The 25,415-nt window shown below is 39.8% G+C and overlaps 2 protein-coding genes and 1 long non-coding RNA gene across 4 annotated transcripts in view; 2 read left to right on the top strand and 1 right to left on the bottom strand.

Moving 5' to 3' along the window:
* Window positions 1–87: 87 nt before the first annotated feature.
* Window positions 88–24,091, bottom strand: slc47a1 (solute carrier family 47 member 1). 2 transcript variants are annotated; one of them, XM_061750794.1, is made up of 18 exons: window positions 23,223–24,091; window positions 20,414–21,538; window positions 16,111–16,212; window positions 15,278–15,346; window positions 15,067–15,215; window positions 11,920–11,962; window positions 9,720–9,764; window positions 7,644–7,741; window positions 6,378–6,475; window positions 6,191–6,304; window positions 5,098–5,165; window positions 4,902–5,010; window positions 3,976–4,051; window positions 3,830–3,899; window positions 3,222–3,354; window positions 3,043–3,137; window positions 2,360–2,422; window positions 88–2,292 (listed from the first exon to the last, which is right to left on the bottom strand). In XM_061750794.1, the coding sequence occupies exons 2-18, from the start codon at window positions 20,585–20,587 to the stop codon at window positions 2,008–2,010; spliced, it is 1,791 nt and encodes a 596-aa protein (XP_061606778.1). In that variant the 5' UTR covers window positions 20,588–21,538; window positions 23,223–24,091; the 3' UTR covers window positions 88–2,007. The 2 variants fall into 2 exon arrangements, with proteins under 2 accessions (XP_061606778.1, XP_061606781.1); XM_061750797.1 differs by lacking the exon at window positions 23,223–24,091 and adding an exon at window positions 22,026–22,159.
* On the top strand, window positions 2,146–5,934 carry LOC133466792 (uncharacterized). Its single transcript, XR_009785041.1, has 4 exons — window positions 2,146–2,952; window positions 3,065–3,140; window positions 3,235–3,372; window positions 4,909–5,934. It is a non-coding gene; the product is annotated as an uncharacterized LOC133466792 (long non-coding RNA).
* tmigd1 (transmembrane and immunoglobulin domain containing 1) overlaps window positions 22,004–25,415 on the top strand; it is a 5,800-nt gene continuing 2,388 nt past the window's right edge. Inside the window, exons 1-3 of the mRNA XM_061750805.1 lie at window positions 22,004–22,137; window positions 22,917–22,980; window positions 24,083–24,367. Of these exons, the coding sequence (XP_061606789.1) occupies window positions 22,929–22,980; window positions 24,083–24,367 (337 nt within the window). The 5' untranslated portion in view covers window positions 22,004–22,137; window positions 22,917–22,928. The remainder of the gene's footprint in view (window positions 22,138–22,916; window positions 22,981–24,082; window positions 24,368–25,415) is intronic.

Below are 25,415 nucleotides of genomic sequence, written 5' to 3'. Positions count from 1 at the left end.
TCCAGGCATCGTACTGTACTCAAACATAATTCACCCATCACCACAAAATTTAGACTGCATATACTCAGATATGACAGGTGAGTAATGCTAAATTGCGAGCGTTGTTAGTTTTCATCACATGGTATTAGCATTTCTGGCTAACATGAGCAAGTTGTTATTTTGATTTTGTTAATGTTGGATTTTCACCAAAATCCTTTGGGAAAATCTTTAGACAAACCTAATGTTGGACTTTCACCTAAATTCAATGGGAAAATCCTTGGAAGAACCTAGCTAGCTAAAAAAGATTTAAAAGGTTTAATTAAAGGAATAAAAACATACTTTTGTGTTAAACACCAGCTCGCAGGATAAAGGTGTCAACACTGGTGCACACAATTGTAGAGTGCATTCCAAATCAACCTGGAATCACCTCTGCTTCCGTCACTCATCACAACGGGCGACGTCGGCTCAGGCGCCTTGCTGAGTTTGCCTGAGATTTCCTGTATGAAAACCGCAATCGGTGTCACGCTGTGCTGCCATTAACACCAGCAAGGGTGTGTGTATGTCTGCGTGTTGTTGCACACAACTCGTGGAAACAGTTCTTCTTGACAGTGTGATAAACATGTCTTTTGGGGCATGGCTTCTTGAGACTTTTTTGTGGGTCTACTCTTTATAGACATGCCTACCAAATTTTATGGTAATTAGTAAAACTGGCTGTAGGGGCTGGCTAAAATTATTTCACGACAAGTCATCAAACTTTGTCCCCTTCATAGCTGCTTTGACAAAAAAAATTTGCCTTCCTGTGTCTTTTTGGGCGTGTCTTGAGCATTTTTGGTCGGTCTACTCATGACAGACATGTCAACCAAATGTCATGATGCTAAGTTAAATGGGCTTTAGGGGCTGAATTTTACAAACACATCTGTGTAGTATACAATTTTTAAATTTGGTAGCAATCGGAAAAAAGCATCTGGGACAAGTTCATCTTTGAAAGACCCCTGGAAATGGCCAGTATGACCCTAAAATGGCTCCTTTAAACCAACATGGGGGACTTTTGCTGTGATTTTGGCCATGGGTTCTTGAGACTTTTTTTGTGAGTCTATCATGATAGACATGTGCAACTTTCATTTTGTTAAGTGAAACTGGCTTGGGGTATGGATTTTCACAATGTTACAGGGAGGTACTACTGTACATACAAATAACTGTGCCTCATGAAATCTGCCGAGCAACAAGTAACCAAAAAATCATGTGACATGACAAGTAAATTCTGTTGATATTTTAGTTATCCATCCATCCAGCCGCTTCTCCTCACTAGGGTCACAGACGTGCTGGAGCCTATCCCAGCTATCAACAGGCAGGAGGCGGGGTACACCCTGAACTGGTTGCCAGCCAATCGCTGGGCACATATAAACAAACAACCATTCGCTCTCACAAGCACCCCTACAGGCAATTTAGAGTTGTCAATTAACCTACCACGCATGTTTTTGGGATGTGGGAGGAAACCGGCGTGCCCCGAGAAAACCCACGCAGGCACGGGGAGAACATGCAAATTCCACACAGGCGGGGCCGGGGATTGAACCCCAGTCCTCAGAACTGTGGGGCAGACGCTCTAACCAGTCATCCACCGTGCTGCATATTTGAGTTATTCGTTGACAAAATTAATCTGCGAGTACACGTCTCGTTTGGCATCTGGGGCACAATCATTTGAAATCTGTCCAGCAACAAGTGACCAAGCAAACATAATGAATACAGAGTAGACTCAACCTTGGATGGGCGGAGAAGGATGGATGGATGGAATACAGACGAGTTTAGTAGTTAGTGGCTAAATTAATCCATATGGCTCTGCTTGTTGTTTTTCTTACGGTGCAGAGATTATTGAGCCCTGTGAAGTCTGCCTAGCAACACGCCTCCACAAGGAATATTCTGTATGTCTTAATAAGTAAAAAAAAAAAACATGGACAAATAATTTACAGTAAAAGAGTAGTTTAGTATGGAAGGGTTAGTGTGCAACGATTTAGTTTCATAATAATAATTTTAAAAAACCCTGCGTATTGAGAGGTCCATGGGAGTTGGTTCCATCCAAGTCGAGGGTGTGTCCGTGGACACATTGGTCCAGATTTTGGTAAAGTTCACTGAGTTGGACATCGAGATTTCCGGAACGGGAAAGGCGAGGTGAACGGCAACGCCCACCGCAAGCGTGATGACCGCCGCCAAGAGGGCAAAGCCCCTCCGCAAGACGAGCTGCGTGGCGGAGAGCCACTTCCCCGCTTTGTCCTTGGCCTCCCGATCCTGACTCTTTGAAGCTTCCTGGCCGTCCACCTGCAACACGTCAATATTCACCAAAGCTGGCAATCACTCTGCGAACATCACGCAAGCGTCCACTCACCGAGCAGTCGCACAGCGTCACTTCGTTCGGCACCAGAACTTTCTTCCCAGCTCGCTCCTCAGCCTGACCAAAAGATCATCAAAATCTATTTATGTTGCTATCATATATTTAATACAGAGTAGTGGTTTAACAATAAAATGAATGCGAATGAATAAATATTTTACTTTTCATTGGTCTCTGGGGCTCAAATGATTTTGCACGATGAAACCTTCCAAGCAAACAAGTGACCAAGCAAACATGACTAGAGAATTAAGTCTTTCATATTTAATACAGAGTCGTGATTCAGTAGCAAAATCAATGTGTGTGGATACAATTGACTCATTTGGCCCGCAGAGCACAATTGATTGTTCCCCATGACTTATACCTGGCAACAAATAACCAAGCAAACGTGATGTGACCAAGGAATTCTGTGGATATATTATATTTAATTTGGCGTAGTGATTCATTCATGTGCATTCATCGTGATTCATTCATTCATGTTTATTAATTTGTGCAGAGACACCTGTTTCATTTCGGCTTGTGGGGCACAAATGATTGTGCCCCATGAAATTTGCCTAGCAACAAAGGACCAAGCAAACATCTGACGTGACCAGGTAATTCTGTTAACAATTTTATGTTTTTACGCCTTCCAAGAGGTTTTTAGCGCCTGGTAAGTGCTCTGATGATTTTCTCGATTTTTCTACCTCCTTGGTGACTTTTTTCCAGTTGAGCTTGAAAATAAGAATGAGGAAGAAAGACGCCTCAAGGCATACACACGTCAGGAGACCCAGCCACAAGCCTGGTGAGGACACGTACAGAATATACACTGCATTAAAAAATGTTGTCAAAATATGAAATTTTAGTGATAAGATTGAAATTGTACCGAATATTCGGAGGCGGGCGGCAAACATGAGGGCGACCCCTATTGGCAGGCCGATGCAGTAGTAGCTCACCAGGTTGGACGCAGCGGCGATCTTCTGCATTCCGCAGCCGACCAGAATTCCGGAGCACACGCACTGAGCGGCAATACAGGGGTAAGTTATATTTATACAGAGGAGTGATTCAATAACAAAATTAATGTGTGCCTATGGGGCACGAAGGATTGCGCCCCATGAAATCTGCCTAGCAATGAGTCTTAGCAAATATGACGTGATGAGGGAATTCTTTTGATATTTTACATTTAATACAGAGGAGTTATTTAGTAGCAATGTGAATGTGTCTGGATAAATTTGTCTCATTTCCACTAGCTTGTGGGCCCTGAACGATTGTGCCCCATAAATTCTGCCTAACAACAAATGATCAAAAATGTGACGTGACCAGAAAATGCTGTTAATAGTTTGTATTTAATATAGAGTAGAGATTTGGTGGTAAAATTACTTTGGGTGAGTAGATGTGTCTAGTTTCTCAGGGGCCTGTGAGCATGTATGAATTTGCCTCACAAATTCTGCCAAGCAACAAGCAAGCAAAAGCGTGAAATTCTTCCAAACGTACTAGGATTGAGTCAAAAAACTGCAGGAATGTGTAGATGGTGAGGTTCTCGGACACCATGGCAGCAATGTTTCTGAAAAAAAAGGGGGAGCATACTCTGTAACGGGATGCGTGAATTTGGATATTTGGGAATGTAGAGTAAAACTCACTCGTCTGACGTGAAAACGTAGCCGAGGACGGACTTGGTGCTGACAATTACGATACCCTGGGGCACAGCCAGCAGTCCTGTAGCATGTTTTTAAATCCACAATCAGGATCAGATCTGGATTAAACCTGGTTTGATTCAATTTTGTGATGCTACGTACACAGTACATTTTATTAAAATGTGTTAGCGGCAACCTTAAATGATGTAATTAGTTTCTCTTTAATAAAACCATCCCAGAACAATCTAGATCAGATCCAAATCAAACCAGATGACACTAGTTTGCAAAGTATAGTCAGTTTTATTAACATTTTATCATAATCAATGACAAATTGAGTTTTTTTCCCCACATTTTTTTAAAACCATCCTCGAACAATGCCTAATGTAAAAAATCTGGATCAGATCTGGATTGAGTCTGTCTTGATTACAGCTTCTGACCCTACATACATATTTGTACCCCCGCAAAAATAAAAAATAAACAGTAGAATAATATCAGTCCCCCAAAAAATATGGATCCGATTAAATTTAAAATTTTACCAAATTTTGTATGTTTTTAATAACTCTATGGCGCAATATTGACCATAAAGAATCTGGATCAGATCTGCACTAAACCTGGTTTAGGATTCTGCCCCTACATACACTACATTTTATTCAAATTGGAAAACAAAACCTTTCAGAATTGTTTTTTTTTTCTATTCACCACCATGAGCATTGATCTGGATCAGATCAGGATTAAACCTGGTTTGACACTACATTTTCTGAACCTCAACAAACACAGTGCGTTTCATTAAAATCATCTTATAATGGTGGACAAAAACACATTTTCAAATCATATCGTTAAAAAATAAATAATAATAAAAATCTGGATCAGATCCTGATTTAAAACTGAGTGTGAACAGACTAGAAGAAAATGTGTATGTGTTGTGTTCACACCTGATAGGACCAGCGCTACTTTACATGAGAGGATGGCTCTGGCGGTGTCTCCTGCTCCCAGGGCGTTGCCCACACGAACGCAGGCAGCTGTTTGGATGCCCAGCGGAAACTGCAGGGATCCCCGACGAGGTTTATTAGCACGATCCTCAATTGAATGCTGAGATGTTAAGTAAGGAAGGGGTAGGTACCAACCAACCATGTACGTAATGGCTGATATCTCCACCATCACGTGCTGGGCCGCAAGATCCGCCTCGCCCAGAACACCTGGCGACAGAAAGTTCACGCCAAATGATCGACTGATTTATGACATTATTAAACCTGATATGGTAATTTTGACTGATTTATGACATTATAAAACCAAAAATGCCATGATATTTCATGGTTCACTGTTCATGGATTCATGACATTATGGAAGTTATGATGCTTATTCAGTATCACAATCAAATACAATATATTTTTATGATGTGTGACATAAGTATCCAAACAAAATTTTCTCTTTATATCGACATTATGAAACCTGATAAAGTATCATAAACAAAAAGGATATTTGGACACTAGGGAAACTGTTATGCTAAATTTCGAGTAATTTGTGACATTATGAAACCAATATTGTACTTTTACGTACAGTGTCTACCTACAGTGTCAGCTTTGTTCAATTGTGACTGATTTGTGACATTATGGAAGCCGATCTGTTCAATTCTGAGTCATTCATGGCATTGTGAAACCAGATTTGGCACTTATATAGAATTAAGAAACAAAATTATATCTCTGTTCAATTTTCACCCATTTATGGCGTTATATGACTAACAAAATGATATCACTTTGTTCATTTTTGACTGATTTATGGCATTATTAAACCTGATATGGTACTCGAACATATACAGTATAATAAACAATGATCTAGCCTTTCTTAACATTGAATGATTTATGACATTATGAAACTTGATATAGTGTTTCTACAGTCTTAAAAAATACATCTCTTAATTTTGAGTGATTTGTGACCTTATGAAACTAAATTGTATTACTTATGCAATCTCCTCATTAAAATTGATCTTTGTTACGCTTTGACTGATTGATGATACAATGAAACCTGATATGTCACTTAAACATATGCAGTAATGTATCATCTCATAGGTTTGTCCCATTTTTCACTGATTTGTGACCTTATGGAACTGGTCTGTTCGATTTTGAAAGATGTATTGTGAAAACTTAATATGATCCTTACACAGTATCATGATATAGTTTTTTCTCAACGCTTTTATGACACGATGAAAAATGAGCAAACTGACCTGCAAGGAAGCCTCCAATCTCCCAGATCCACCACTCAAAGCACACCATGAAGATACTGGGCACCGCCAGCCTCATGAAGGAGCCCCAGTCCTGCAGACACTCGGTGGACCAGCCTGGCCACAACACATGACGCTTAGCTTAACGACACACGCGTGGTCAGCAAACGCATCGTGGCGAAGGCCTCACCTCCCCACGTGTGCCTGTGGAGCTTCTTCCATCGGATGTAGGCGTAGAGTAACAGGCAGATGGCCACCTGAGCCAGGCTGTTGGCCACGGCCGAACCGCTACACAAAAACAAGCAGTTAGTAATATTGGTCCAGGCAGATGTCCGCCCTCCCAGGTTTTATTTATTTTTTAGTTTTTAGTTTTTTTTGCCATTTTCTTCACCACTGTATTATCCAGCCATCCATCCCATTTTCTGAACCGCTTCTTCTCACAAGGGTCGCGGGAGCGCTGGAGCCTATCCCAGCTATCATCGGGCAGGAGGCGGGGTACACCCTCAACTGGTTGCCAACCAATCGCAGGGCACACATAAACAAACAACAATTTGCACTCACATTCACACCTACGGGCAATTTAGAGTCTTCAAATAACCTACCATGGATGTTTTTGGGATGCGGGAGGAAACCGGAGTGCCCGGAGAAAACCCACGCAGGCACGGGGAGAACATGCAAACTCCACACAGGCGGGGCCGGGGATTGAACCCCGGTCCTCAGAACTGTGAGGCAGACACTCTAACCAGCCCTTCACCGTGGCGCCACCACTGTATTATTACAAAATATATTACCAAGAGTATTTTTTAAAAAGTATTTATTTATAGTAAAACTGGAATTGAAAAAAAGATTGCAATTTAATTGTTATATAAAAATATGAAAATATGTAATAATTCTTTATATTTAATTTACATTATTTATAAAAATATAAATATATATATATGAAATATTTGATCAATATTTCTATTGTTGTGTTTCATGTAAAAAATATTTTTAAATATTTGTTATTACAACAAAATTATACTGTAAACAATATGGATAGAATAAATATGTATGATTAAATATTCAAACATTTAATGAGTATTAGAAAATATAATATTTGAATATAAATTCATATTATTTGATAGTATACATTTATTTTCTATATACTAGTTTAATAGTTTTTATATTTTAATTTTAGAATTTTCTGAATGTTTTGGAGAAAATAAAATATTTGTTAAATAGTGAAAATACAGCACACAATAATTAGAAACAAAACATTAATGATGCTGTAATAATTTATAACATACATTTGTGTTGTTTTATATTAATAACATATGTAAAACCCACTCAGTGATTGAAATCCTAAAAAATCCTATGCATGCAGGGGCACAAGCTTTGATGGCACACCAAATTCAATCCAGAGCCGATCCCGATTGCATGTTTGTCATCAATGTGAAAGGTCATTGAACACACTCACACGACGCCCATCTTTAGGCTGACGATCAAGACGTAGTTGGCCCCCAAATTGAAAAGGTTGGCCAACGCTGCCGTGTACATCTGAGGCAGGATGATGCCCTGGTGGAGGAAAAAGACATACGCTCAAGGGCCTCACCATCAGGTACACCCAGATCCAGTTCAAATGCAATATGTCTATGAGTTTAATTTGTTCCGTGACCACGCTTGTAACTCAAAACACTTTTCCCATTGATATGAATGGAAATGCCGTTTTAGGCTTCCCCCAAAACACAACAAACATTGTTATACTGTATATTTGAATGAAGAAAATTAGCACTCGATAATATTGTACCTTATAAAAACGTAGCGTAATAACATACTTAAATAGAATATAAAGAATTACGCAGTAAGTTCATCATAATTTAATGCTGCAATTCAACTTATTGTGCTGCTCCTTCTGGTGTGCCCGCCTTGGCCACTGGGAGGCAGTATAATACGACAGTCATGGAGACACAAATGAAGAAGAATAATACTTCTTCTGCTCCATCTGTAAGTAACTCAGTCCTTCGCAGAGGATATAGAATATATGCCTGTATGTATATTTATATTATCTGTCTATGTGTGTTGCTCCAGCATTTGTGTTCAAATATTCATTCTAAAACCGTAAAAATCAAAGCTAACTGTTAGCATGTCAATGGTATTTTCCATTATACTTTAGCATTAAGCTCGCGGCCCACTACTAAGGCAACGTGTTTGGTTGTTTTAAATACACAAGTTATGATTCTCTGTTTTATGTTTGACAACATACATGAAGAAAGAGCTTGAAGCCGCTTACTTGATGAAATTATTCACTATTTATCAAACTGCTGCTTCTTATTGTGAAGTGCGCTGAACTGAGTTCACTACCATCATACAGCGCTCGTATCTCAAGTCGGCGCTCACAAGTCAAAGCAGGAAATCGATCGAATGACGGCTAGTATTTCGAAAAACTGGTTTTCAAGGCACCACTGTGTAACAAGGTGAATACTCCCAAATCCAATTCAAGAGCAGTATCTAAGATTACAGTATGCATTTTTAAAAGATGGTAGTGTTCAATTTTAATGTGTATGTACAGTGTATGGTGTCTTTTTTTATCTCCTTGTATGAATCTTTTAACTTTTATGTACAGTAACTGGTTGAACTTACATTTTGCAAATGTGTGCACTAAGGTTTACAATTGCTCTCTGTGCCTGCCTTTAAAAAAAAAACAAAGATGTCTCAAAGAGCTGCGATTTGCATATTATCAGAGCCTCAAGGTCAACATTAAGTAAAAAAAAAAAAAAAAAAAAAACACAGGGTTACACACACAGAAAGCCAAGTAGGTACAATACCCAACACATTGCAGAAATGCAGGTGCGGGATGAGATGCAGGACTTCATTAAAATTTGATCAACACACACTGTAGGAACGCCAGCGCACACGACATCTCATTTAGCTGAATTAATTAGTATGCTAGTAAACAACAAATATCGACATGCCATCAGCCCTTCCGTGACTGACCATTCAGAGAAAAGGTATCGCCCAAAGTGACATCATGGATAGTGTCTATTCGACACTATCCATGATCATGGATGTATTTGTATAATAAATTGTTGTCGTAGAAAACTAAATATTGTTTCAATCAATTTATATTTAGTAATGATTATTACAAATTTAGTGGTGTCATAATTTCTACAATTAATTGCTATTATTTTATAGTAAAACATATTTTTTGTACAAAAAACAAACTATTTGTGTCATATTTTCCATTTTAATTTCAAAATGTTTCATTTTGTAGTAAAAAATATTCTAATGTACTAAAAACAACCTATTGTTATGTAATTGTAATCTCATATTTTTCTTACATTATTGGTCCTGTTTTATAGAAAAAAAATGTTTTTTGTGTACTAAGAAACAAAATATAGTTGAAATAAATATGTAATAATAATGATTAAAAAATGTAATAGCGTTGTAATAGTTTATAATACAAATTGCTATATTGTATTTTGAATGAAAATGTAATGTTTATTCTGAAAATGTTTTACGTTTTAGAATTTCTTTGATGACCAGGTGGACTTACCTGATTTTGCAGGTAGGCCACCTGCAGCTGATGCAGGAACGTAGACTGTGCACACAAACACAAGAACAACTGTAAAATTACATAAATTAATCTGCTTTAATGTAAAACTACTCACCCTTGAAGACTTTATGCGACGAGAGCTTTTATGGGTAAGTTTTATTTATTTTAGCATTAGCTTGGTAAAATTGATTTGTGTGTCCAGAAAGAAGATGGATGGATGGATGGATGGATGGATGGACGGACGGATGGATAAGTGATGTACACGTTTAATTTCTCCAAATCCCCATTTTGTATACAAGTGATTGCTAAATTGGTTTCTGTGAAGCTTTGTGGAGCCGGAAATACTCATCAAAATTTGGCTCCTGCTAACACAACAAATAGACAAAAACACTGCCAGTGCATGATTGTCACATAATGTGTCCTTCCTGGGCATCTTCACGTTTCGAGGAAAATGGTCAGATTGACTTTTCGACTTCCATGCAATCTCCTGATATTACAGTGGATACGGAAAGTATTCAGATCCCCTTACAATTTTGACTCTTTGTTATATTGCAACCAGTTGCTAAAATCATTTAAGTTCAGTTTTTTCCTCATTAATGTACACACAGCACCCAATATTGACAGAAAAAAACATAATTGTTGACATTTTTGCAGATTTATCAAAAAAGAAAAACTGAAATATCACACAGCCATAAGTATTCAGACCCTTTGCTCAGTATTTAGTAGAAGCACCCTTTTGAGCTAATACAGCCATGAGTCTTTTTGGGAATGATGCAACATGTTTTTCACACCTGGATTTGGGGATCCTCTGCCATTCGTCCTTGCAGATCCTCTCCAGTTCTGTCAGGTTGGCTGGTGAACATTGGTGAGCAGCCATTTTCAGGTCTTTCCAGAGATGCTCAATTGAGTTTAAGTCAGCCATTCAAGAACAGTCACGGAGTTGTTCTGAAGCCACTCCTTTGTTATTTTAGCTGTGTGCTTGGGCTCATTGTCTTGTTGGAAGGTGAACCTTCGGCCCAGTCTGAAGTCCTCAGCACTCTGGAGAAGGTTTTCGTCTAGGATAACCCTGTACTTGGCCACATTCATCTTTCCTTCAATTGCAACCAGTCGTCCTGTCCCTGCAGCTGAAAAACACCCCAACAGCATGATGCTGCCACCACCATGCTTCACTATTGGGACTGTATTGGACAGGTGATGAGCAGTGCCTGGTTTTCTCCACACATGCCACTTAGAATTAAGGCCAACAATTTCTATCTTCGTCTCATCAGACCAGAGAATCTTATTTCTCACCATCTTTGAGTCCTTCAGGTGTTTTTTAACAAACTCCATGCAGGCTTTCATTTGTCTTGCACTGAGGCGAGGCTTCCGTCGCGCCACTCTGCCATAAAGCCCCGACTGGTGGAGGGCTGCAGTGATGGTTGACTTTCTAGAACTTTCTCCCATCTCCTGACTCCATCTCTGAAGCTCAGCCACAGTGATCTTTGGGTTCTTCTTTACCTCGCTCACCAAGGCTCTTCTCCCCTGATTGCTCAGTTCCCAGCTCGGCCAGCTCTAGGAAGGGTTCTGGTCGCCCCAAACGTCTTCCATTTAAAGATTATGGAGGCCACTGTGCTCTTAGGAACCTTAAGTGCAGCAGAATTTGTTTGGAACCTTCGGCAGATCTGTCCCTTGCCACAATTCTGTCTCTGAGCTCTTCAGACAGTTCCTTTGACCTCATGATTCTCATTTGCTCTGACATGCACTGTGAGCTGTAAGGTCTTATATAGACAGGGGTGTGGCTTTCCTAATCAAGTCCTATCAGTATAATCAAACACAGCTGGACTCCAATGAAGGTATAGAATGATGATCAGAAGAAATGGGCAGCACCCAAGTTAAATATGAGTGTCACAGCACAGGGTCTGAATACTTATGGCTGTGTGATATTTCAGTTTTTCCTTTTTAATAAATCTGCAAATATTTCAACAATTCCGTTTTTTTTACTGTCAATATATACATTCATGAGGGGGGGAAAAAACAACTTAAATGATTTTAGCAAATGGCTGCAATAAAACAAAGAGTGAAAAATGTAAAGGGGTCTGAATACTTTCCGTACCCACTTTATAATACATTTGTGTTTTAACACCGGATTAAACAATAAGGAAATAAAAACATCAGCGGCGAGATAGCACATGGTCAATCAGATGTGTTGTACAAAACTTACTGGAACGGCCGGGAGGAAGGCCATCATGTAGAGCTGCGCGATCCTGTTAGCAAAAGAGGTTAATGGAATTTGTTTAATGGGAGGGAAATAAGAGCGTAATAGTGCGCTGATAGCTGTTTTTAAAAAACTCCAATTTAAAACATTCAGTGAGACATTCGTGAATAGGGGCCACTTCTCAGAAAAACAGCATTTGCCCCCTTTGGACGCCTACCACTGGAAACACTCAAGTATGTGCACCGATCCATAGTTGTAAAGAGAACCAATGCCTAAATTTCATAAGTGTACAGTGCCTTAAAAAAGTCTTTTTTTTGTTTGTTTGTTTGATTGTTTTTTTTCATAGTTTATCCACTTTAATGTTTAAGATCATCAAACACGTAAATACATACCAGACAAAGATAAAGTAAATTTTAAATGCTGTTTTTTAAATGGGGATTCTTATTTATTCAGGATAAAAACTATTCAAAGCTGCCTTTACAGTGAAACAATATTTATATGTTTACATGATGACTACGGCGGCACGGTGGGCGACTGGTTAGAGTGTCAGCCTCACAGTTCTGAGGTGCGGGGTTCAATCCCCGTCCCCGCCTGTGTGGAGTTTGCATGTTCTCCCCGTGCCTGCGTGGGTTTTCTCCGGGCACTCCGGTTTCCTCCCACATCCCAAAAACATGCATTAATTGGAGACTCTAAATTGCCCGTAGGCATGACTGTGAGTGCGAATGGTTGTTTGTTTCTATGTGCCCTGTGATTGGCTGGCAACCAGTTCAGGGCGTACCCGGCCTCTCGCCCGAAGATTGCTGCAATATTCATGCCGGGTCACAGTTAAAGAAACACAATTTCCTCAGGGAATATTCTTAGTTTTCACAATTTATAGAGAATCAATAATGTTATCAGTACATTTAAGTGACAACCAAGTAAAATATAAAAAGTTAACACTTGTAAAAATGACTGAAAACGCTGCACTATTTATGCCGGACCATCAGTTTTCAGCATTAATACTGGACAGTATATAAATGATAATGATAGGACTACATTTACATTTACTACATTTATACTACACCTAAGTAAAAATAAAAAACGTAAGCACAAAAATGACTGAAATGCTGCCAGGCCTTATTAAAAGAAACACCCTTTTCAAGATTTACAAAACTATATCGATGAGTATACCTTAACATTTCGACATTTGCCGGTTTAAAATTAAACGTATGACCCGTGACTTACGTAAACTACATTAGCGCCGTTCCGATAGTTGATGGCGAAGCGCGAGAAGCACAAACAGCACGATGGTCGACCATTATTGTGGTGACTGTGACTTGGACGCTTGCATTTACGTGGACAAAAATGATATGTTTACACGATGAGGACTAAACCTTAAAGAAAAAAAACAGTTTGAAATTTTAAGTCGTGTGACAACATCAGCGTTCTAAGATAAACGATGCTATGCCCAGGCATTTACATGGGTGGCGATAATGATAGCTTTCAGCATTTACAAAAACGATTACGATACCTATGCGTTTACATAATGATGAGTAGACGACTAAAGAAAACCTGAAATAAATGATAACACAAAAATGACTGAAAATTCTGCAATATTCATGCTGGGCCAAAGTTAAGCAAAGCAAAGCAAATTTATTTATATAGCGCATTTCGTGCACGAGGCAACTCAATGTGCTTTACATGATTAAAAGCATTTAAAAACAAAGAGAAAAAAACAGCTTATAAACATTTAAAACAGAGAAAAAAATAGAAGTACAATTAAAACAGCGTACAGTGCAAGAAATATCATTTAAAAGTGGAAATGCTCTAAAAAGCATGAGAAAAAAGAAGAGTTTTTAACCTGGACTTGGGGCTGACGTCACTTCTGTTGGCAACTTATTCCATTTGTGTGCAGCATAATAGCTAAATGCTGCTTCACCATGTTTGCTTTGGACTCTTGTGTTCCACTATTTGACCTGAGTCTGTCGATCTCAGAACCCTACTGGGTTTATGTTCCATTAGCATTTCATTCATGTATTCAGGACCTAAACCGTTGAGTGATTTATAGACCAGTAGCAGAACTTTAAAATCTATTCTGAAGCTGACTGGAAGCAAGTGTAAATAAAGACTTTAGAATTGGAGTAATATGGAGTAATACCTCTTTGTTCTGGTCAGAACCCGAGCTGCAGCATTCTGAATGAGCTACAGCTGTTTAATGCTCTTTTTAGGGAGTCCAAACAGAAGACCATTACAATAGTCAAGTCTACTTGAGATAAAAGCATGGATGAGCTTCTCCTGGTCTGCTTGACACATGCAAGGCTTCACTCTGGATATGTTCTTCAGATGGTAGAAGGCAGTTTCAGTAATTGATTTGATATGACTGTTGAAAGTCAGGTCGGAATCTATCAGAACACCAAGGTTTCGGACTTGGTCTTTGGTTTTTAAAGAGATTATTAGTAGTCAAGGAGGCGGATAACAGATATTTGGAGCTGATATATATTGTATTTGCAGCACAAGGGAAAAGTTGGGTGCCAAAATTTTGATTGATAAAAACTCCAATACTTTGTTTAAATGCCTTCAAGCATATGTTTATCAAACATCTTTTCATATTTGTAAAATGTTTTTGTTTTTTTAATCTAAGACAATATTTTTTTTTCTGACAAAAAGTGCAGGGAGCTCCCAGGCTCAGTCGCTTGTCTTATAAAGTTATATGAAAACTCAGACGGATAAATAGCTCCCTATAGATTTCCACAGTCAATAAAGTTTTCCAAAATTTCAATAGAACCGAAATGTTAGTCTTTCACTTATCTTTGTTTCAAACATAAACAAGAAGTGCAGGGAGTTCCCAGGGTCAGCAGTATCTCTTACAAAGTTAACTGAAATTTGAACTAAATAAATAATTGTGAATTTGAACTAAATAAATGTATATAGAAATTGAAACTGAAATCTGAACTAAATAAATTATTATTAAAACATAATTGATATATATATTTAATCTATTTATTTAGTTAAAATAAAAAATTAAGGATGCCGTTATGCGTCAAGATGCCAAATATCGGCCTGACCGATAATCAGTCTACATTACATACCAATACAGTACGTTTACATGGCAATGATTAAGTTAAATCACAAAAGAAAAATGTACGCCATAATATTCATGCCGGGTTTGGTCACCTGGCAACGTGGTGGTCCTGGTGCATGAGGAGCAGCAGGTGGTGGGCGTTGATGAGCACGGCCCAGCAGGGCAAGCAGAAGAGCAGAAGGATGAGCGAACTCCTTTGCAGGATGACGCCCACGCGCTCCAGGTTCTTGCTGCCGTACGTCTGCCGGGAGACGAGCGTTAATACGGGGAAGGTTGCTCGGAAAACACCGGAAGTGACCTCACCTGAGAGATGAGCGTGTCACAAGCCATGGTGAGGCCCTGCACGATCACCGTGGTGCTCACGTTGATGATCTGGGACAAGAGAAACCAATGCTTTGAGTCAAGCATTCACAAAATGTCCCAAAAATGATTGTCACCATGCTGTGACTCATCCATCGATAGTTATGCTATGTTTTGTGTGAATGCTGAGAAACAACTGTTCACACCAATATGTTGTGCTCTAAAAAAAAAAAAAAACGATGAATGATGAGATACGAACATTCACGCAAACACAAATGCTACTCTGTCCTAAAAAAAAAAAAAAGGTAATTCTGAGAGACAGGCTTTCACACTAATGCTTCCGTGTCCGAAAAAGGTGAACACTGAGAGGGAGAAAGGCTTTCCTGCTAACTGTGTTCTCACAATAAGTAAATGCTGCAGGAGTCATTCACGGAAATGCTTTTGTGATCTAAAAAAGTGGATCCTGAGAAACAGGCTTTCACCCTGTGTTCTCACAGTAAGTGAATACTGAGAAACAGGCATTAGCATCAGTTGTACTATTGCATTAGCTTGCCTCACAGTCACTCAATCTTTTCCTTCTTTGGAATTCCGGCTTAGCAGCTCTCGTCTCATGACAGAAATTTTGTTGGAAGACTGTCAGTCAGCAGCTGACAGCCGTCTCTAATTTGATTGGATTGAATTTCCCCTCGATTATGCTGTAGGGTGTGGTGTTTGGATCGCACAGCAGTCCCAAATGCAAAAGTTCCAGGTTTCAATCTCCGCTCAAGAATTTGACACATGAATAATAATAATAATAATAATAATAATAATAATAATAATAATAATAATAATAATACCGCAGACGCCAGCGCGTATCCGGCCAGCTCCGCAGTGCCAATGTGACCGCAGAAGATGGAGATGACGAGAGGCTGCAGGAAGTTCAGGATGTGGAACAGCAGCTGGAGACAAATTAAATGATTCGTCTTATTCCTGGGACTGTCTAGGTTGGTAGGTTGTAACAGAAATAACAGAGAAGAGAAAAACAAATAAGGCATAGGTTACAAAAGCTACATCAGATAATTATCAAAATTTAATTGAAAATAAATTAAATGACTGATGGCACGTTGGACGACTGGTTAGCACATCCGACTGGTTAGCACATCCGACTGGTTAGCACATCTGGCTCACAGTTCTTGGGACCGGGGTTCAAATCCCGACCCCGCCTGTGTGGGGTTTGCATGTTCTCCCCGTGCCTGTGTGGGGTTTCTCCGGGCACGCCGGTTTCCTCCCACATCCCAAAAAAATGCATGGTAGGTTGATTGAAGACTCTAAATTGCCCGAAGGTGTGAATGTGAGCGCGAATGGTTGTTTGTTTCTATGTGCCCTGCGATTGGCTGGCGACCGGATCAGGGTGTACTCTGCCTCCTCCCCGAAGATAGCTGGGATAGGCTCCAGCAGCCCACAACCCTAGTGTGGATAAGCAGTAAAGAAAATGGATGGATTGATGATGATACATTTAAAGAAGAAAAAAGGAGGCACAAGTCACCAAGGTTATTGGATTTGGATAACTATCCATCCATCCATTTTCTAAGCCGCTTATCCTCACAAGGGTCACGGGAGCCTATCCCAGCTATCATCGGGCAGGCGACGGGGTATACCCTGAACTGGTTGCCAGCCAATCGCAGGGCACATACAAACAAACAACCATTCGCGCTCACATTCACACCTACGGGCAATTTAGAGTCTCCAATTCATGCATGTTTTTGGGATGTGGGAGGAAACCGGAGTGCCCGGAGAAAACCCACGCAGGCACGGGGAGAACATGCAAACTCCACACAGGCGGCGCCGGTCATTGAACCCCGGACCTCAGAACTGTGGGGCAGACGCTCTAACCAGTCAGTCACCGTGCCGCTAGATAACTATATAATTAAATTTAAAATAAATAAATAATTAAATAATATCCAATATATTACAAACAAATGTTTTCATGTGACCTTAATTATATTATCTTGTATTACAATTATTTTAAATCCATCCATCCATCCATCTATCCATTTCCTGGAGGAAACTGGTGTGCCCGGAGAAAACCCACGCAAGCACGGGGAGAACATGCAAACTCCACACAGGCGGGGCCGGGGATTGAACACCGGTCCCCAGAACTGTGAAGCAGATGTGCTAACCACTCGTACACCGTTCCGCTTATTTTAAATCTTAACAATATTGACATAAAATTGTCATAGAAAAATGATTTTTTTTTTATTATTATCATTATTTTCTGCTCAGCAGCTACAACCAAAGTATCTTACTTTTTTTTTTTTTTTTTTTAAAAGGGTGGATACTGCATAATATACTATCATTATAATGGAATCGTGATTGTGGACTTCAGGAGGCATCCTTCGCCACAGCTGCCCCTCACGCTGCCCAGCTGCCTTGTGTCAACCGTCGAGACCTTCAAGTTACAGTCTCTCAGGACCTGCAGTGGGCGATCAACATCAACTCCATCCTCAAAAAGGCCCAGCAGAGGATGTACTTCCTGCGGCTTCTGAGGAAGCACGGCCTGCCACAGGAGCTGCTGAGGCAGTTCTACACAGCGGTCATCGAATCAGTCCTGTGTTCTTCCATCACAGTCTGGTTCGGTGCTGCTACAAAAAAGGACAAACTCCGACTGCAACCGACAATCAAAACTGCTGAAAGGATTGTCAGTACCCCCCTACCACCCCTTGAGCACTTGCAGGCTGCTAGAACTAAGACAAGAGCGTGCAAAATCCTCTCGGACCCTCCAGATCACGGTCACCAGCTCTTCCAGCTCCTTCCCTCAGGTAGGCGCTACCGATCAATGCAAACTAGAACTAGCAGACATTCCAACAGCTTCTTCCCTCTTGCCATCAACTTCTTAAACAGCTAAACTACAATTCCATTGCAACATGCTGCCAATTTTTTTTGTCCTGAGTTTGTTGTCACATTTCTGTCAGGCCAATTATACATTACTCGTGCACTCACTGTAATAGTCTCGTCATGCTGCACTATTTGCATATGTGTTGTTGACCAATACTGGCCACTCATGCCAGAGTAGCATCTGCACCACTTACACACTGACTGAGGAGTATCTGCAACATTTGCACAATCAACATTGTCCCAGATTATCGCGCCACTAGTCACTTCAAACTTGCATACACTCCTTGAAGTCTCGGCGCCCTTTGCACAATGGTCATTGCACCGGACTATTGCTATATAAGTGATTCAAACTGCTCTAAGTGCTGGAGGACTCTGCATCTTTTTGCACAATTGTCCAAAAAAAATTTTAAGTAAAAAATTGTACCAGCAATACCAGATATCTAACAACCCTTTATGGCTCAGTGACTGTTTTTCTCATTGTCTTAATGTCTCAAAAGTGTTCTCTGTCAATTAACTGTCTGTTGTCGTACTAGAGCCACTCCAACTACCCGGAGACAATGTAAAAAACAAACAAACAAGGAATTTGTCTCCGGTCTCCGCTCTTGTACAAAAACAGACAGTCAATTGACAGAAAATACTTAAATACATAAAAAAAAGATTCATAAAAGTTTAGCAGTAATGTGATAATGCCGGTACAATTTATTATTTTTTTTTTTTTTGCAAAATGATGCAGAGTCCTGTAGCAATTAGAGCAGTTTGAAATGACTAATAGAACAATAGTCCGGTGCAATGAACATTGTGCAAAGGGCACAGATTTCAAGAAATTGATGCAGTTTAAAGTGACTAGTAGTGCAATAATCTGGGACAATGTAAATTGTGCAAATGGTGCAGATGCTACTCAAGCACATGAGTGGCCCGTATTGGTCAACAACAGATATGCAAATAGTCTTTTATTTCACTAAGAGTGACGAGAAATCTCAGTATGTTAAAAATAATATGTTTTCATGCTGCAAAATATTAGATTGTCATATTTCATGTTCATATTTTCTTTATTGTTTATTTTATTTCCATTTTTTTTTATAAATTCTGAGTAAAACCCCCAGTATATTTCAATAATTGTTTTCAAACATTTTAATGGTGCCACAAAATATATATTATATATATATAATATATAATATATATTTTCATTTCATTTTTGTTTTTTATTTTGATGATTAGCAAGTACAATTTATCCATCCATCCATTTTCTGAGCCACTTATCCTCACAAGGGTCGCGGGCGTGCTGGAGCCTATCCCAGCTATCTTCGGGCAGGAGGCGGGGTACACCCTGAACTGGTTGCCAGCCAATCGCAGGGCACACATAAACAAACAACCATTCACACTCACATTCACACCTACGGGCAATTTAGAGTCTTCATTTAACCTACCATGCATGTTTTTGGGATGAGGGAGGAAACCGGAGGGCTCGGAGAAAACCCACGCAGGCACAGGGAGAACATGCAAACTCCACACAGGCAGGGCCGGGGATTGAACCCCGGACCTCAGAACTGTGAGGCAGACGCTCTAACCAGTCGGCCACCGACTAAAATCTAAGCCTTAATTGAAAATTGTACCGTTCCGCCGTACAATTCAGTATATTACAATTATTTTGGGAAAATATTTTATTGATGCCACAAAATATTACATATTTATTATATTTACATTCTAATATTTCGATAATTAGGTGGTAAAATCCCCAGTATATTTCAATATTTTTTTTCAAACATTTTATTGGTGCCACAAAATATTATATTTTCATTTTAGTTTCATTTTTGTTTTTTATTTTGCTGATTACCAAGTACAATTCAGTATTTTACAATTATTTTGGGAAAATATTTTATTGATGCCACAAAATATGACATTTTGATTATATTAACATTCCAATGTTTTGATAATTAGGTAAGCCACAGTAAAGTATATTCCAATTATTTTTTGTCAAATATTTTATTTTATATTATTTTTAAAAAAATTAAAATATGATTATATTTTAAAATATAATTTTTTTACTGCCACAAACTATTACATTTTCATTATATTTCCATCTATATTTTTTATTTTGATGATTAGCTAATAAAATCCACAGTATATTATAATTATTTTTTAAAATATTTTATTGATGCCTCAAAATATTATACTATCATTGTATCATTATTTATTTTTATTTAATTTTATTTTTTGCTGACAGTTGTACTATTTTACCAGACACACCTCCATCACGTTACTCACCAGGGGTCCCATGAGCTTCAACACCTCGTAGAGCTCCTCCCTGTAGACCGGAGGCAGCCAACGGCACCCCAAAAGCTTGGCAACCATTCCCACCTGGGGCACATCTCCGGCAGTCGGGGTCTGCGGTCCCACCGGGGGGCCTCCGACTTGGGGCTCGGGAGCCGGCTTCTCCATGGTGACCACCAAAAGAAAAAGTGACGCTCGGGACCAGAGTCACACACTTGACATATACTGATGGAAGGACTGGAGGGAGGCCCCCGAGGGAAGGCAGAGAAGGCATTGCTAAAGAAAAGTCATGTGGGGTTTCCTTCGTGAACCTTAATCATTTGTGTTTGTTGCAAAAGCTTACTGGTAATCGGATGAGGAATGCCCAAGAACCAAACAGCCCCCACATGTTTTCAGTGGTCACCCTGCCAAGTTCAGTGTTTAATGACATCAATTGAAAACAACAAGATTAAGATGGTGGATTCAAAGTAAAGATTATGCAATGAGGCATATTGCACCACTACCCGCGTGCGCGTGTGTGTGTGTGTGTGTGTGTGTGTCTGTGCGCATGTATGTAATTACCTCTGACCTTTACCCAGCGCCTTATCTTTTGAATGAGCCACTGTGACGCAGGAAAAAAAAATAAAATTAAAATAAAAATCTAATTTTGCAAATGAAATGACATGATGATCAAGTCATCAAATTTGTAAGCGCCGGTTGCATAGTAAATGTGACTAAAATAGCAAAAGTCACATATACACAGACACACACATTGTAATGCATTAATCATATTACAGTGTGAGCATCTACCGTAAATGCATTTTGTCAAGCTTTCATAACGATTTCCTTGAATGGAAGTCACAAGAAAACCATGAGAGAATTTTTATTGATTTACTTAATTGTTTTGTACTACAGCATCGTCAGAGACGTTGCTGATTCGTCCTGTAATAGATTAATGTCACTTGTTATGTACGACGATGCCGACTCTTCTCATTGTCCATCCATCCATCCATTTTCTGAGCCGCTTCTCCTCACTAGGGTACGCGGGCGTGCTGGAGCCTATCCCAGCTGTCATCGGGCAGGAGGCGGGGTACACCCTGAACTGGTTGCCAGCCAATCGCAGTCTTCTCATTGTTCTCACTGTTATTCAGATTCACAGAAGTACAAAGAACATTGTTGATTTTTCATATGATAAGGTGCACATTTTTATTGCCACATCCAACACTACTATTCTTGCTGCTTTTCACATTTGCTACCGTACCATGCAAAAACACTATTGATTTTGTATTTGTTTTTTAAACGATGAAGAGGTGTATGTATGTATGTATGTATATATTTTTATAGTTACGATTGTTCCTGAAAAAAAATAAACACTGGTCATTTTTTAATGATTGACCAGGCATATTGCTAACTCCATATCAATATACAATGCTGTTGACTATTCCTGCTGCTGTTCCCATTCACTTCTGTATATTTAATATTTTTGCATTCATGTACATTAGTTTAAGCTGCTCGCTCTGAAATCCTTTTTATGTCCACTATTGTACATTCACACCCACGTTTTAGCACCAGCTACCAATAAAAAAAAAAAAAAGTAGACAACAATAAAATGTGGACAGGAACTCACACATAAATGATGAGAAACACTGGGAAGTCCTGAAGCTGCGCTAATCTTCCAGAGTTTTTAATAGCAACCTAGCACATAGTCCCGTCTCAGATCTTCAGGTGAACACACCCAGGTGAGCTATATGCTGCTTGCTCCGTACATCACTGCTGACTAGTCTTGCTCTTGTTCAAATTCACTTCTATACATATGTATTTTTGTCTTTTTACTTCTCTTTTGTAATGGTTTGATGTGGGCTATTTATTAAGTAGATTTACTGATACTCGCTACGTACAACGCTACCGACTTGTCTTCCTGCTGTTCACTTTCAGGACAGCAGGAAAAGAAGAACACTATTGATCTGCATGCTATACAGCCATCTGGATGGCCATGTTCACATCTCGATCTATATCATTTGTCTTACAAGCACCGTTGCTGACTATTCTTGCTGCTGTCCACGTTCACTGCATATATTTTCTATTTACGCCTCCTTTGTCGTGTTCTCATGTGAACTGTGATTTCTTTGGACACATTCATGCCACCCTCTCCCTACATTGCTGCTGACTATTCTCGCTGCTGTTCGTGTTAACGACTGGATATCATTTTTCTTTCTGGTGTGAGCTATAATTTGTTCTGACACGTGAAAGCCACTGACTATTGTTACTGCTGTTCACATTCACAACATACATTCCCGTTGACTTTTCTCGTTGCTGATCACAATCAGCAAGAAGAGTATTTATCTCTCTACTACTCACAAGCATATTTGCATTTTTTTATTGCTAAGATTTTGTCATACGTAAAAACGCTGCTGACTATTGTTTGGACTTTAGAAGCTGTTGTTATTTTAGATGACAAAAGGACACCATAAAGAGTGCGTGATTCACCCAACATTATTTTCTCTCACTTTCTTACCAGGAAGGAATAAAAATGGGATCCTACTGTTTCCTTGTGTTAGCGCTGTGTGTGGCACAGACGTTGTGTAAGTATTACACACACACACACACACACACACACACACACATTTCCTGTAAATGCTAAGGGATGAACATTGTGCGTCAAACAGTCGTTCGTACCTCCGCCATAGCCAACTCGCAAACGATTATACTTTTGATCACCATTTGTCTCTTGGTTATTGTTAAATCAAAGCAAGTCAGATTCACATCACAAAAAGTAGAAAACACGTTATCAACCCCATTGCCAAAATGATCCCATACTGCTGACCTAAATTCGCTTGGAGGCTCCACAATTTCATGGTTTTTAGTAGCACTAGCCATTTTTCTTCCACTCCTCCGGTCCACTCTCCTCATGTCGTTCAACAGAACAATTTTAACATTTTACTCACGCCGAGCATACAACCGTTAGCGGAAAAAGTAGTCACATGACACACAGTTGGAGGGGGCTTGCTGAAGAAATATCTTTTTCAATTAAGGCTTAGATTTTAGTCGGTGGCCGACTGGTTAGAGCGTCAGCCTCACAGTTCTGAGGAATCGGGTTCAATCCCCGGTCCCGCCTGTGTGGAGTTTGCATGTTCTCCCCGTGCCTGCGTGGGTTTTCTCCGGGCACTCTGGTCTCCTCCCACATCCCAAAAACATGCATTAATTGGAAACTCTAAATTGCCCGTAGGTATGAATGTGAGTGCGAATGGTTGTTTGTTTGAATGTGCCCTGCGATTGGCTGGCAACCAGTTCATGGTGTACTCCGCCTCCTGCCCGATTATAGCTGGGATAGGCTCCAGTACGCCCGCGACCCTAGTGAGGAGAAGTGGCTCAGAAAATGGATGGATGGATGCATGGATGATTAAGTTTGATAGCACTGTTAGCTCATATGGATGTGTCTGAAACGGAGGCACAAACTCTGGGAAGTGGAAGTGGCGTGTCGCGGTTCTGCCATTTCAAAGGTGACCCAGGTTCGTGTCTGAGAGTATTGTGATTTTCGGTTTCGATACTGCATCGTTAACTTACAAGCGTAATACACAGGCGTTTGCCTTTGTATGGTACAACATACAACATGGTAACGTAGCTCTATTTCTCACAGTTTTAGCATTTTTGCCCCTTATTCACAAATGTAATCTTCATCCCAAGGTGTCACCATCGAGTCGGTGCCCGGCGTGGATGGCAATGGAGTCATCCTGACCGAGCTGGAGACCACAGTGTCGCTGGTGTGTCGTAGCAATCGGTCCGAGGGTGAGGGAGCGGAGCTGGTGTGGTTGAGGAACGGCGCGAGGGTGGCTCTCCGAGAGGGAAACCGCAAAGGACAAAGCGCCGTGTGCGTCATGCCAGTCATCCACCAGGACAACGGCGCCACCTTCACCTGCCGCCTGAGCAGCAACGCCACTGTTGAGGCCTCCGCCACACTGAACGTCACATGTGAGCGCTAACAGGCACCAAACACAAACTGTGGAGTGCTGACCTCGGCCAAAGTCAAACATGCCGAAATATGTCACAAAAATGTATTTGATTGAGAAAAAAAAAAGACATACAACTTCACCCCAGTCCTTTAGGTGGCAGTAGTCTGTATTTCAAACCAATTGGAGGTGGGAACAAAATATCCCTTTTGTTATATATTTTGCCATAACGTAGCAATTTTGCTAAGTCAAGGTAGCTTTATTGTCACTGTCAGTTTGCACACACACATTTTTTATTCTATAGCATACCATATTTTTGGGGTATGCTTTTGTAAATATACTTAGATATCATGATAATGATAGTACCGTGATATCGTGATCACATCTGATGTGAAATTACCCTGCAATGACAAGCAAAGTATCAATAATAGACACTAAATTATTTTATACATTTTTTGTATACTTTGGCCTTTGATACATTTACATAGATTATCGCTGTATTGTAATACTGCTGGTATCGTTGCAAAAATATCGATATTGATATCATCGTTTCAGGAGTTAGTCTACAACTGCCAGCTCTGGTGTATACGCACAATAATACTGTAATGCATTGTATCCGTTGCCATACAGTATTGATATACCTGTAGCAACATCCAATATCGATATTGTTGCTGTACAATGTTACTTGATTTGTTGAATTTTCTTTGATGCTTTTCTCTAGATAAATGGATATGCTGACGTGTTGTATAGTACAGGGTTTTCTTTTCAATGTATTGATTTCCACTGTATCGTGGCACTGTTGGTATCAATGGAAAGATATGACGATAACATGGTATCGGTTACTCAGCAATTGCGCAATAGCAAAATATAAATATTGTAATGCAATACAGTGTATTTTTATTTGTTGCTGTGCGGTATCAATAACACGATATCTTATATCCTGATCAGATTACTTTGATAAAAGCTCCTTGATCTATGCCCATTATTCTAAGTATTGGTCAACCCCATGAGTGCTGCCACATTCAATTAACTTGATCCTGGAATCTAATCTTGTTTCAAAAGGCCTCTGA

The sequence above is a fragment of the Phyllopteryx taeniolatus genome, chromosome 17 (genome assembly GCF_024500385.1).
Source record: "Phyllopteryx taeniolatus isolate TA_2022b chromosome 17, UOR_Ptae_1.2, whole genome shotgun sequence".
Lineage (NCBI taxonomy): Eukaryota > Metazoa > Chordata > Actinopteri > Syngnathiformes > Syngnathidae > Phyllopteryx > Phyllopteryx taeniolatus.
Note: the sequence above shows the minus strand (reverse complement) of the source record. Positions and strands in the feature narration are given on the sequence as shown.

Bases quoted from the DNA above. Each gene is read 5' to 3' on its own strand.
- slc47a1 (XM_061750794.1), bottom strand. From the start codon at position 20,587: ATGGAGAAGCCGGCTCCCGAGCCCCAAGTCGGAGGCCCCCCGGTGGGA. The intron at 5,011-5,097 runs GTTGGTTGGTAC...GGATCCCTGCAG, and splicing joins TATCAGCCATTACGTACATG to TTTCCGCTGGGCATCCAAAC. The intron at 3,138-3,221 runs GTACAATTTCAA...TGTCCTCACCAG, and splicing joins CGCCCGCCTCCGAATATTCG to GCTTGTGGCTGGGTCTCCTG.